The following is a 12,328-nucleotide window of genomic DNA, read 5'->3' on the forward strand; positions in this document are numbered from 1 at the left end:
AGTTCTCAGATTGCTTGAACTTTGAACTCTGAACTGGGCACCAATCTGAACTGGGCAGCAGAGTTAACTCTGAACTGAACAATCTGAAAATGCAGACTCTGAACTGGGCGCTCGGTTACATCCTGGACAGAGAACAGTTTATGCTTAAATATAACTGCGCTCTGTTACTAACGAACAAACGTGACTAGTCCAATGGTAACTACTTGCTGCTGTGAACCCAGGCGTCTTGTGTTCGAGCTTTGGGATAGGTAGGTTTTTTTTTGTTTTGTTTACATTTTTCAATCATTTTCGAATTTTTCTTTTATTTATTTACATGTATAGCACCCGTTTCTCCAAATCATTTCAACCTTTTTTTGGGGTGTTAATGGAGGTGTACCATGATGTTTTGTGCCGGTGCAATTTTTAGAACTAGTTTAACTATTAATGTAAGTATTTGTTATTTTACTAAAGAATAAGTGCTAAAAAACCTTAGGTAGCTAGAAAAATCTATAAACTTGCATGTACACTTCATTTTGGTGTACAATGTTGACAAAAACATGCAATTCGTTCTTACAAAGTGGTGACATACATCCTACAAAAATGCATACAGCCCTCATATAAGGCTAATTACTAAGTGAGACATGTTCATGCTTGTGATGGATCTATACTACCACTTTCTCCAAATCATTTTAAACTTTAATGGCATGTTTATTTAACCAACCTATGATGTTGTGTGCAGTTATGCATTTTTCAGACCTAGTTTACTAATTACTGTAATTATTTGTTGTATTTCGTAAAGATATTTGTTACAATACCATAGCCTAGCTAGAAAACTCTAAAAACTTGCATGGACCATTCATTTTGGTGTACAATGTTCACAAAATAGTTTCAACTCATTCGGACAAAGTGGTGACACACATCCTAAGAAAGGCATACATCTCTCATACAAGGCTAATTACTAAGTGAGAGATGTTCATGCTTGTGATGGATCAATACTACCACTTTCTCCAAACCATTTTAAACTTTAATGGCATGATTATTGAACCAACATATGATGTTGTGTGCAGTTATGCATTGTTCAGACCTAGTTTACTAATTACTGTAATTATTTGTTGTATTTCGTAAAGATATTTGTTACAATACCATAGCCTAGCTAGAAAACTCTAAAAACTTGCATGGACCATTCATTTTGGTGTACAATGTTCACAAAATAGTTTCAACTCATTCGGACAAAGTGGTGACACACATCCTAAGAAATGCATACATCTCTCATATAAGGCTAATTAATAAGTGAGAGATGCTATTGCAAGTGAGAGATGTATAGTACCACTATTGCAAAAATATTTCAAAATATTATAACATGATCATAAACCCAACTAATGTGTCCATGAATAGATAATTGCAAAAAAAAAACATAGAGATAAATAAAAAACAAAGAATTAATATAAAATGGTATGCAAAACACAAAAAAAGTCTCCTTGCAGGCGCTTGAACCTTGGAGCTCGGCCTTATAGTTAGCAAGTCAAACCATTGGGCTATGCACGTGTTTTCGACATATACCCAGCGCTAGTATACTTAAACGCATTAGACTCCGCATTGCCAAACACATTGGGCGCCAAAAACATTTTCGCCGTCGTCACTAAAACATACTCCGCTCTCATCCTCTATCTCCCGCGCTCCTCTTATTTCTCCCCCACTCTTCTTTCTCCCCCACTTCTCCAAACCTAATCGCCGCCGCCGGGACACGACGGCTGTCGACGACCTGCCCCCTCGACCAGGAACCTCACCGCCGCCGCTGGGACACATCCGCCGTCGACGACCTGCCCCCTCGACCAGGTACCTCACAGCCGCCCCCTTACCTCTAATCGCGTCGATGAGCTGCGTCGGCGCCGACTTCACTCGCCGCATCCCGCTCTATCTCATTGCCATCCCCATTTCTCTCGCCCCTTCCACCTAACACGCCCCATCCACATTGCTCTCGCTAACCCCTAAACCCTAACATCGCTGGATTTGGGTCATCGCAGACGACCTTGATGGTGAACAAAAGGAGGCACAGAAGTCAGAAAGGTCCAACCCCTAAACCCTAAGCATCGCTAGATTTAGTTTAATTATTCATTCGTTGTTATCAGAGATATTGTATATTGATTTATGTAATCATTGTGCACTCATACAGTTGTGTTTGGTTCCTTACATTGTGTTATATGCAGTCACATCCATGTTTTAGTAGAGAACTTATGTTTCTAGTACTGGTAGACAAGGTTCAAGAAAGCGCGATTAGGCGTGCGATTAGGCGCGGTTAAGCGCTGCGCAGAGGGTCAACGCATCGCTTACCTACTAAGCGGGCAATTAAGCGCTGGCCTTGCTTAATCGTGCCCATTCGGCATGTTTAAGGGAGTAGAGGAGGGAGAGGAAGAGGAGGAACAATGGCTGCAGGCAGCAGATTGGTGAGAGAGAGGCGGAGCGGCTTCACGGTAGAGGTGAAGATCGCACGAGGGAGGAGAGGCTTCGGGAGAGGGAGCCGGAGAGCGTACGGCACGGAGGAGAGGTCATCACGGGAGAGGGGTTTTGCGTTGAGCCTCCTGGCAGGTGGGCCTAGTGGGCTGCAGACTCATGAAGAGAGGAGGTGGGGGTTAAGGGCTGCTGCAGGGTGGCCCAATATCATGTATTGTTTTCTTTTTTTAACAAAAATGATTAAGCACGATTAATCACGCTTAAGCATTTTCACCACCATACCGCTCGCTCAGCGCTTAGTGCTTTCTTGAACCTTGCTGGTAGAAAGAGATGATAATATCTTCACTTTTTTTGTTCATCAGCTTGTGTAAATCTACATCGCCTAATCAATGTACTAGCTAGTACTTTGAACATTGTTTAAGCCTGCATAAAGATTTCCACAACCAAACAGGGGAAACACTACAGTTACAGTGCAACCACAATTATGAACTTGCACAATCATAACCAAGCTTCATAATGACTGAATCTACACATCTTATCTATTTGCTTTTAGTCAAATCCTTCCCTGCAAATAGTAGTACCTCTTAGCTTTTAGTAAAATCCTTTACATTATCTAATACACACAGTATGCTTGTTCTTATCTATCTTGCAAGTAGTTCAACATGAGCGAACTGCTTATGAGAGAAGACGGGATAAACAAGTGGAGGAGAATATAAAGAAGATGCAAGATTTGGGTCTGAACAAATATACTTCTGTTCTAAATAATTCTGTCTCACCATCTGCATCAACAAAGGGGAAACATGCAGCAAACAAGATAAATAATAGTTCAGATTCGGATTCATATGTCTCTTTCTATCTCCTTGACGATGATGATCAAGGAGATACTGATGATGACAGTGAATATTATGAGCAGCCAAAACCCCTGGCAATGAAGGTGCTCCTTCTATCTTCAAAGTAGTGGATGCCAAATAGTTGCATTGCATTTCAATGTTTTTTATCTGGTGTTTAATATATGCTCATGCCTTTAGATTCATATTCTTTATTTCATACCTCTTAATTAATATATGGTCTTGCTTTTAAATGCACATGACTTTTTTTTTGTGGACAGTATCCTAGAAGAGGTAGAAACACAACCCTTGCTTCAAAGAAGAAGATAGACCCCAACATGGCTCCAGGCATTAGGTTCAGCAAGAGAGTGAGGGCAGGTGCACAACCAGAGGAGCAATCTTCAAAAAGGTTTCACTCTACAGAGACAGATGGCCACAATGTACAGGAACCAACAGATGGAAATGATCACATACCAAACAGCCCTACTACACCTGGACTTGCTGATCATTTCAGCAGAGCTGCAGAGGAAGCCATGGCATCTGCTGCTCATGACAGTACAGGTGATGCTGAAGGCAACAGCCGTACTACACCTGGACTTGCTGATCATTTCAGCAGAGCTGAAGAGGAAGCCATGGCATCTGCTGCTCATGACAGTACAGGTGATGCTCAAGCCAATGTAGCTAGAGATGAAGAAACTGAAGGCAAGTTCTATTTTTTCAGTCAAATAAGGCATCTCTTTTGCTGATTTGCATTAAACAAAACAATTTCATTATTCAATAAAAGCGAATTATATTTTGTAGCTCCTACACAGCGAGCACCAAGGAGACCCAGGGCAGCAACCAAGGGAAAACAACTGGACAGGATGACTAAAGTTATGCAAAGGAGACTGCCCATAGCTGTTGAGGAAGGCAAAAAAAGGCCACATGAACCTGTTCAAGCTGCCAAGTTTGCATCAGAGGCTGGCATCATTATTCGGGAAACCATGCCTATCCTAACTCGTTGGAAAGATTACAAGGACGACCAGAAATACTACAACAGCTTTGTGTCACAGCTAAATGTAAGTGCATTACTGATTCTATGGTTCACTTGTATACTGCTTAACCTGAATTGACTAACTATGGAATTGTCATATGCATAGGGGCGCTTGTCCGTTAACACTGAGGACAAGGCAACAAAGGAAGCTTGCACCGATATGCTACGCTCTGCGGTAAAAAACCAGCGTTATCGGCTCAAGCAGAAATACTTCAATGGTGTACCTGCAAATGAGATTAGCACAACTTCTCCTGTATCTTACATGACTGATGAACAGTGGAGGGCATTAGTTGCAAAGTGGTCTGATCCAAAGAACATGGTATGGGTATCTTGTCATATATTGTTCTTTCACTATACGTTTGCAAAGGATCTTCGCATATTGAACCTATGATCTAATCTGACATGTTCATTCTCTTGTAGGAAATAAGTGCAAAGAACAAGCAGAACCGCAGTCAAGTCAAGTTTCATCAGGCTACGGGTTCTCGCTGCTATGTGGCACACTTACATGCATATGTAAGTAACTATTACCTTGTACTACTACCTGCACCTGTGCACTCAACTTCTATTGCATTTGATCTGAGCAAACTTCGCTGTGATTGTTTATCCACGAAACAGAAGCAGAAGAGAAACCGAGAAGAACCCAGCTTAGACCAGACTGAAGAACTAGATGCGGTGGACGCCTTCAAGACCTGTCATACCAGCTCCAAACGTGGCCTGAGTGAACCGGCAAGAGAAGCACTTGTAAGTTCATTTGTTTTCTTTATTTAGTGTAATTTTTATGAGATCATATGAGGGAGGCTGGCTGTGGGTCGATGGAACGAAGGGGAGTGAGATCGATGAGTGAGATCGCTTGACCCATCCCAGGGGAGTTCAGATCATAGTCTATTTTGTCTGCCATCAAATTTCTGAAATGAAAGTAAATATCATAGTCTATTTTTTGTAGGACCCGTGCACTAGAAATGTATAGGTTTTAGAGTCTTTGTTAAGCAAATCTGCCATAATTTGTAACTGTTTTCACATTATTTTTCATAGTCTATTTATAGAGTATTTCAAATGAATAGCTTTTAATTTGCCATCAAATGTATAGCTTTTAAGCAAATCTGCTATAATTTGTAACTGCTATAATCTGCTATAATTTGCCAACAAATGTATAGCTTTTAGAGTCTGTCAGTCTATTTTTCATAGTCTTTGTTAATGCCTTGTAGGACCCGTGCACTAGCAATGAAAGTCACTGTTTTCACATTATTGTCAGCATCTTCCTGTTGCTCATTAGCAATAACATGTAACTGTTTCTGTCCATGATATTTCAGTCTCATATGGAGGCTTTGAGGGCTGAACCTGTTGCTGAAGGTGAGATGCCAGCATCCAGTGTGCACCTTGTGTCGAAGGTGCTGTCCCAGAGCAGCTCACACCAATTCCTGAAAAGCGTCGGCATCAAAACATCGGCAACCTCCAAGGCTTCATCATCAAATCATAGTGAGCTTCGGGAACAACTTGCAGCTGAAGCGACGGCTGCTGTTCAAGGTGAACTCGACCAGCTCAGGAAGAAATGTGAAGAAGCTGAGGAACAGCAGGCGAGGACACAAAGGGAGTTGGAGGAGTACAAGAAGATAACAGAGAAGAACAGCAAGGAGATGGAGGAGACCAATGTGCTCATCAAGAAGCTCTTGTCCTTGCATGGTAACTCTTCTTCGACATGAGGGCTGCTAGTCAGAGCTGCTGTTTTTGGCCTGTTCTTTGACATGAGGGTACCCAAAAACTCTAGTTGCTCGTGGGTGTCAACTTTTGATTATATGCTGTTATGTTTGTGCAAACTCAACTGAAATGTGAACTCATGTGGTGATGCTATGAACTGAGTTTAGTGTTGTCCACTTAGTTTGTATGCGCACTGGAATACTAGTTGTATTCATCTATGGAATATGGAATTGTGTGCTCATTCCTCTGTTCTAGTATATTTTGCAATTTCCAATAAAAATATTCTCTGCACATCTGTGACCAAACTGGTGGCATATAATAAACCATATGCCACGTCAGCTGCCACTGTACTAGCCACGTCAGCGTTACGTCAGCGCTGACGTCAGCTGCCACGTCACTAGCCACGTCAGCGCTGACGTCATACGCATCAGCACCTTCCAAACGGCTGGTAATGACCAAACCACGGCTCTATCTGTGACGATACCGTACCGTCACAGCAACCAAACGGCGTTAACAACGCCGTCAGTTTGCTCGGGCAGACGACGAATTATGACGGAAAAGTGTCTTCCTCTATGACCACAACTGATCGTCATAGCATGCATTCACTTCCATGACAACGCGCCTTTCGTCACAGAATGTATACACATCGATGACGAAACTGAGTAGTCCGTCACAACACAACAAATGTGACGCGACCCCTATGACCAAATCGAACTCGTCACAAATTCATCACAAACCTTACTCTGTGACGATATATACACATGCAGTGACGCAATACGAACGTCATCGATGATAAGATCTCTACTAGTGTCTCGCCCTGGTCTTTATATACCCGGGAGAGGGTTTGGTGACGGTTCTTCGCTCCGCTTCCTGCCTCTTCCTTTAGGTCTGGTCGGCGAGGGTTTGCTCCGCCCTCTCACCGATGAGCAGCGACCAGAATGGATTCCTCTCGTGGGTGGAGTCGCTCCATCCCCACCGCCGGGGTACGTCGTGAGCTTCGTCTCCTTCCACGAGCGGGGATTCGGTGTGCCGACGGACCGCTTTATGTGGGCAATCCTGTTCCACTATGGGGTGGAGTTGCACAACCTCACCCCCAACTCCATCTCGCAGGCCGCTATCTTCGTAGCGGTGTGCGAAGGGTATTTGGGGATCGCCCCCCATTGGGATTTGTGGACTCATCTCTTTTTCGCCGAGCTTTTTGCCTCGCCGACGGGGGAGAGGAAGGTCCGCGCAGCGGTGCGGGCCGGCGGCTGCACCCTCTTGCTGAGGCAGTCGCGGGCGTCGCAGTACATTCCTGCCATCCTCGCGTCCTCGAACAAGGGGTGGCAGCGCCGGTGGTTCTACCTCCGGAATGACGGTGAGTTGCTCCCGCCGTTCTCCCAGCGAGTAGTCACCGCCGCCACCGACGCCTGGCGTCATGGGACCCCGCACGAGAGACAGAAAAACCTCGAACCCCTTCTCCAGGCCCTGGAGGCGTTGCGGGAGGGGGGACTCACCGCTGCGGGAGTGGTTGCCGCCATCCACCGTCGGAGGGTGCTTCCCTTGGCGGAGCGACGGCTGCTGCTCTGGGAGATGACCCCGGAGGCTGACTGGGAGGGCTCACGGATGTCCCCTGATCCTCTTCCCTTCGATGCCCTCCAATGGCGGGTGTCGGCTGCGATGGGGAAGCCGGACTCCCACGCCTTCTCCCAGCTTCGGATGCGCCCCGACCAGGGGTGCGTAACTCTGGTGAGTGTTCGCTCCTTCCTCCTTCATACATTGGGTTGCTCCTGGTTCTTACGATCGGGCTTCTTTCCCCCCTTTCTTCAGGAGGTGGGGTGGCACAAGCCCTCCCGGCCACGGGTCCCGGAGGACGCGGTGGACCGAGCAGCGCGGCGGGTTGCCGCGGAGGAGAAGAAGAAGAAGAAGGACGCGGAGAAGGCCCGGGCCCGCGAGCGGAGGCGGGCTCGGGACGCCTTGGAGAAGCGTCGTCGCCAGCAGGAGAGGGAGGGACTCCCGAGGGAGCCGTCGCCGGAGACGCCCGACGACGACGATGACGATGATGATGAGGAGGAGGACGACATGGCCGCCCGTCTCGGTCTCAGCCCCGGCTTGGGGTGTGGCCAGGAGCCGTCGAGCCAGCCCCCGAGCGGGCCGACACCGTCAGTCCCCGGAGTTGGGGCATCGGGGTCCCAGCCCGAGGCACAGGGGCAACCCGAGAGGTCACCTGACCCCTCGGCCGGAGGAGCTGAGGTGGCTTCGGAGGGCCAGGTCAGGGCGTCTGCTCCCCAGGGGCCGCCGCTCGCACCGGCAGCGCATGGGGGTGACCCTCAAGTCATCGTGACAGTGCCCGGGCAATCTGCTCCCCGGGTGTCCAAAGCAAAGGTGGCGCCGAAGTTGCCGGCGAAGCGGACCTCGGCGGCTGTTCCGGGAGCCGGGATCCAAGAAACCTCCCCCCAGGCGCGGTGGATCATGGCCCGGAGTGGGTAAGTATCTCGGAATGTCTTCGTCTTGGCTTTCCATTCATATGTCTCGGTCGTGATTTTCCTTTTTTCCTCAGCAAGCGAAGCCATGGCCAGACCGACCTGGCACCCCGGAAGGCCCTTAAGACGGCGCCGGTCTGTGCGGCCAGCGCCGCCCCGGGCCTCGTCGTTCAGCCGACCCTTTCGCAGGGCGTTTCACCGCAGGGGGCTCGGGCGTCACCTGTCGCTGGGGAGCAGGTTCCCGAGGCTGGCTCTTCTGCCGAGGCGGCCATCGTGATAGGGGAGGCGGCTGACACCGACGTGGTCCCGAGCCCGCCTGTCGTGCCGGCCATGCTGGCGCCTGCCGCTACCGAAGTCGCCGCCGTCCCAATCGGAGAGCGTCCGGTTGCTGCGGCGTCGAGATGGCTGATGCGTCGGCGCCCAGTGCCTCGGAAGAGGTGGGTGTGGAGGCGCGATCCGTCCAGCCGGGCGGCAGCCTCATCGCTGTGCGGCGGAGCCCCGGGGCCCGGCGCCAGTTGCTCCGGTTTCGGACCCGCGAGGCCTCGGACCCTGTCTTCGTTCTCGACGATGAACAGGAGGACCAGTCCTGGGATGAGCTCCGCGAGTGTGTTGAAGCAACGGTGGGGTCGCTCCGGTCGTCGCTGGAGGTTTTCTGCAGGGACGTCCCCAAAATCCTCCAGGTAACGGTTTCAGGCATACCTTTTCCTTTCTGTGAGCGAGGCGTTCTTCGTGACGCCCTGTTTCCTTCCCCCAGGATCTGACGGATCGGAGCGCCGCCAAGTCGTCGTTCATCCGCCGCGAGGTCGATGTCTGGGGCTCGCTGCGATCCCTGAGGACCTCGCTCGCCGGGGCTACTGCGCGCCTTTCTCAGCAGGATGCCAAGGTAGCGGACCTCCAGTTGCTCTGCGCTGATCTGAGAGCCGAGGCGGCAGCGGCGCGCGCAGAGGCGCAACGGCAGCGGTCGGAGTTCGTCCAGGTCGTCGAGGAGCGGGACCAATCTCGGGGCCGGGCTGCCGAGGCCGAAAGCCGGGCTGAGACCCTCGCGGCCGACCTAGCCGCAGCCCAGGTCGCGGCCTCGGAGCAGCGTGCCCGAGCCGGAGGTACGCCTTGGCCGTCCCTGGTTCTTGTTCTTGTCTGTTTCCTCTCCTTGTGCTTGAGGTCTTTCTTCTGGTTGTTCGCAGAGCTCGAGTCCGCCCTTGACGAGTCCGCCAAGGCGCTCACCGAGGCGCTTGCCGGAGCTACCGAGCAGAGGGAGGCTGACCTCGCGGCCATGTCCGAGGCCGTCTCGGACGTTTATCGGATCCTTGGCTCCGGCGACGTCCCCTCAGGAAGCTCCCCTCAAAGCCGCCTTCAAGCCTTGGGTGATCACGCACGCGGCAGAGTCCGCGAGGCGCTACACCACGGCGTCAGGCGGGCCTTCGCCGTGCTCGCTTCCCACTACGTTGTGGACCTGGAGCGGGTTAGTGAGGGGTATTGTCTTCCTGACGAAGACGAAGCTGCCCTGGCAGAAGTTCAGCGGCTCGACGCGGTCGCCGCGGGTCCGAGCGCGGCACTGGCGACCACCTTTGAGGCGGAGATCCTTCCCCCTGCGCCATCGCCGGAAGCCGAGATGGATCTTACCGACGGCGGGGACGGAACTGAAGGCGCGGCTCCTTCCCAAGGTGGCGCCTAACTCTTGTTGGAACAGTTTCTGTTGGATGTGTGTCTTACCGCGGCCGCTGAGGCCTGAACACTTTGTTTTTCTTGCATGAAGTCGTACTCTCCTTTCTTTCAATTTGCATGTCCGGCCTAGCTTGTCAATAATAAGGGCGGCTTCCCGAGTTGGGCCATTTTTCGTGGCAGGTGATGAGTGAGGTGTCCCTAACCCGGAGGCATAGGAGTTCCTCGGCTCAGTCGGCCTCGCCAGTTACATGTACCCATGTTCGCTCCTCGGGACCCTGCTTCTGACATAGCCGGGAGAACGCAAAAGCCCTTTTTGATCGAAAATTTTGGATGCGGAGAAGTACACCCAATCTTGACGCAGAGGGGTTCCCCCTTTTTTAGCCCCCGAGGGAGGGTCGGGCTCTGCCGAGGCGAGGCCGACCCTTCCTTGACGACTGAGACTTGTGTATGAGCGAGGTATACGAACAACTTGAAAACGTCTTAAGGGTAGAAGCGACGTAGCTGTCGGACGTTCCAAGCGTTGCCATAGACCTCGCCTTGACCGCCGGCCAGCTTGTACGTTCCGGGCTCCAGAACGTCGGCGATGACAAGCGGCCTTTCCAGGGGTGTGTGCAGCCCCCGGGTACCCCCAGCAAGGGCTCGGGGTGCTGTGCGATGGTCGGAGTTTTTTCCTGGTTGGCTTTGATGCCCCGTTTGGAGATAATGAACTCCAAGACCATGCCCTGGGACGCCCCGAGGGCCCACCTTTCAGGGCTGAGTTTGACGCTTTTCGCTTCTTTTAGCTTGTGGATCTCCTCGCCTATCACTCTGCGCTTCCCCTTGTCGAATCGGCGCAGAGGCTGCCTGACAGGTCGGGCTCCGGCCCGAATATCCAGCGAGTGCTCGGCGACATCCCTCGGTATGCCAGGCATGCCCGAGGGACTCCACGCAAAGACGTCGGCGTTTGCACGGAGAAAGTCGACGAGCACTGCTTCCTATTTGGGGTCGAGCCTGGAACCGATCCGGATCTGCTTGGAGGTGTCGCCACTAGGGTCGAGAGGGACGACCTTAACCGTCTCCGCTGGCTCGAAGTTGCCGGCATGACGCTTCACGTCTGGCACCTCTTTGGAGAGGCTTTCCAGGTCGGCGATGAGGGCCTCGGACTCGGCGAGGGCCTCGGCGTACTCCACGCACTCCACGTCGCATTCGAACGCGTGTTTGTACGTGGGGCCGATGGTAATGACCCCGTTGGGGCCCGACATCTTGAGCTTCAGGTAGGTGTAGTTGGGGACGGCCATGAACTTCGCGTAGCATGGCCTCCCCAATACCGCGTGGTAGGTTCCTCGGAACCCGACCACCTCGAACGTCAAAGTCTCCCTTCGGAAGTTGGAGGGCGTTCCGAAGCAGACGGGAAGGTCGAGTCGTCCGAGGGGCTGGACGCGCTTCCCGGGAATGATCCCGTGGAAGGGCGCAGCGCCTGCTCGGACGGAGGATAGATCGACGCGCAGGAGCCTGAGGGTGTCGGCGTAGATGATGTTGAGGCAGCTGCCCCCGTCCATCAGGACCTTGGTGAGCCTGACGTCGCCGACGATGGGGTCGACGACGAGCGGGTATTTCCCCGGGCTCGGCACGTGGTCGGGGTGGTCAGCTTGGTCGAAGGTGATGGGCTTGTCGGACCAATCTAGGTAGACTGGCGCCGCCACCTTCACCGAGCAGACCTCCCGGCGCTCTTGCTTGCGATGCCGAGCCGAGGCGTTCGCCGCATGCCCACCGTAGATCATGAAGCAGTCACGGACCTCGGGGAACTCTCCTGCTCGGTGATCTTCCTTCATGTCGTCGTCGCGGGCCCTGCCACCCTCTGCGGGTGGCCCGGCCCTGTGGAAGTGGCGCCGAAGCATGATGCACTCCTCGAGGGTGTGCTTGACGGGCCCCTAATGATAGGGGCACGACTCCTTGAGCATCTTGTCGAAGAGGTTGGCCCTTCCGGGGGGCTTCCGAGGGTTCTTGTACTCGGCGGCGGCGACAAGGTCCGCGTCGGCGGCGTCGCGTTTCGCTTGCGACTTCTTCCTGCCTTTCTTCTTGGCGCCGCGCGGAGTTGACGCCTTGGGAGCATCTTCCGATGGGCGGCCCTAGGGCTGCTTATCCTTTCGGAAGATAGCCTCGACCGCCTCCTGGCCAGAGGCGAACTTGGTGGCGATGTCCATCAGCTCGCTCGCCCTGGTGGGGGTCTTGCGACCCAA

General features: G+C 51.9%; 1 protein-coding gene across 1 annotated transcript; it reads left to right on the forward strand.

Annotated features, from left to right (window-relative positions):
- The first annotated feature begins 4,064 nt into the window (after nucleotides 1-4,064).
- Nucleotides 4,065-6,226, forward strand: LOC118472956 (uncharacterized). Its single transcript, XM_035961001.1, has 5 exons — nucleotides 4,065-4,315; nucleotides 4,397-4,609; nucleotides 4,711-4,803; nucleotides 4,906-5,031; nucleotides 5,601-6,226. Exons 1-5 carry the CDS (start codon nucleotides 4,121-4,123, stop codon nucleotides 5,988-5,990), a joined length of 1,017 nt encoding a protein of 338 aa, XP_035816894.1. The 5' UTR covers nucleotides 4,065-4,120; the 3' UTR covers nucleotides 5,991-6,226.
- Nucleotides 6,227-12,328: the final 6,102 nt, after the last annotated feature.

Source organism: Zea mays, chromosome 7, assembly GCF_902167145.1.
Source record: "Zea mays cultivar B73 chromosome 7, Zm-B73-REFERENCE-NAM-5.0, whole genome shotgun sequence".
Lineage (NCBI taxonomy): Eukaryota > Viridiplantae > Streptophyta > Magnoliopsida > Poales > Poaceae > Zea > Zea mays.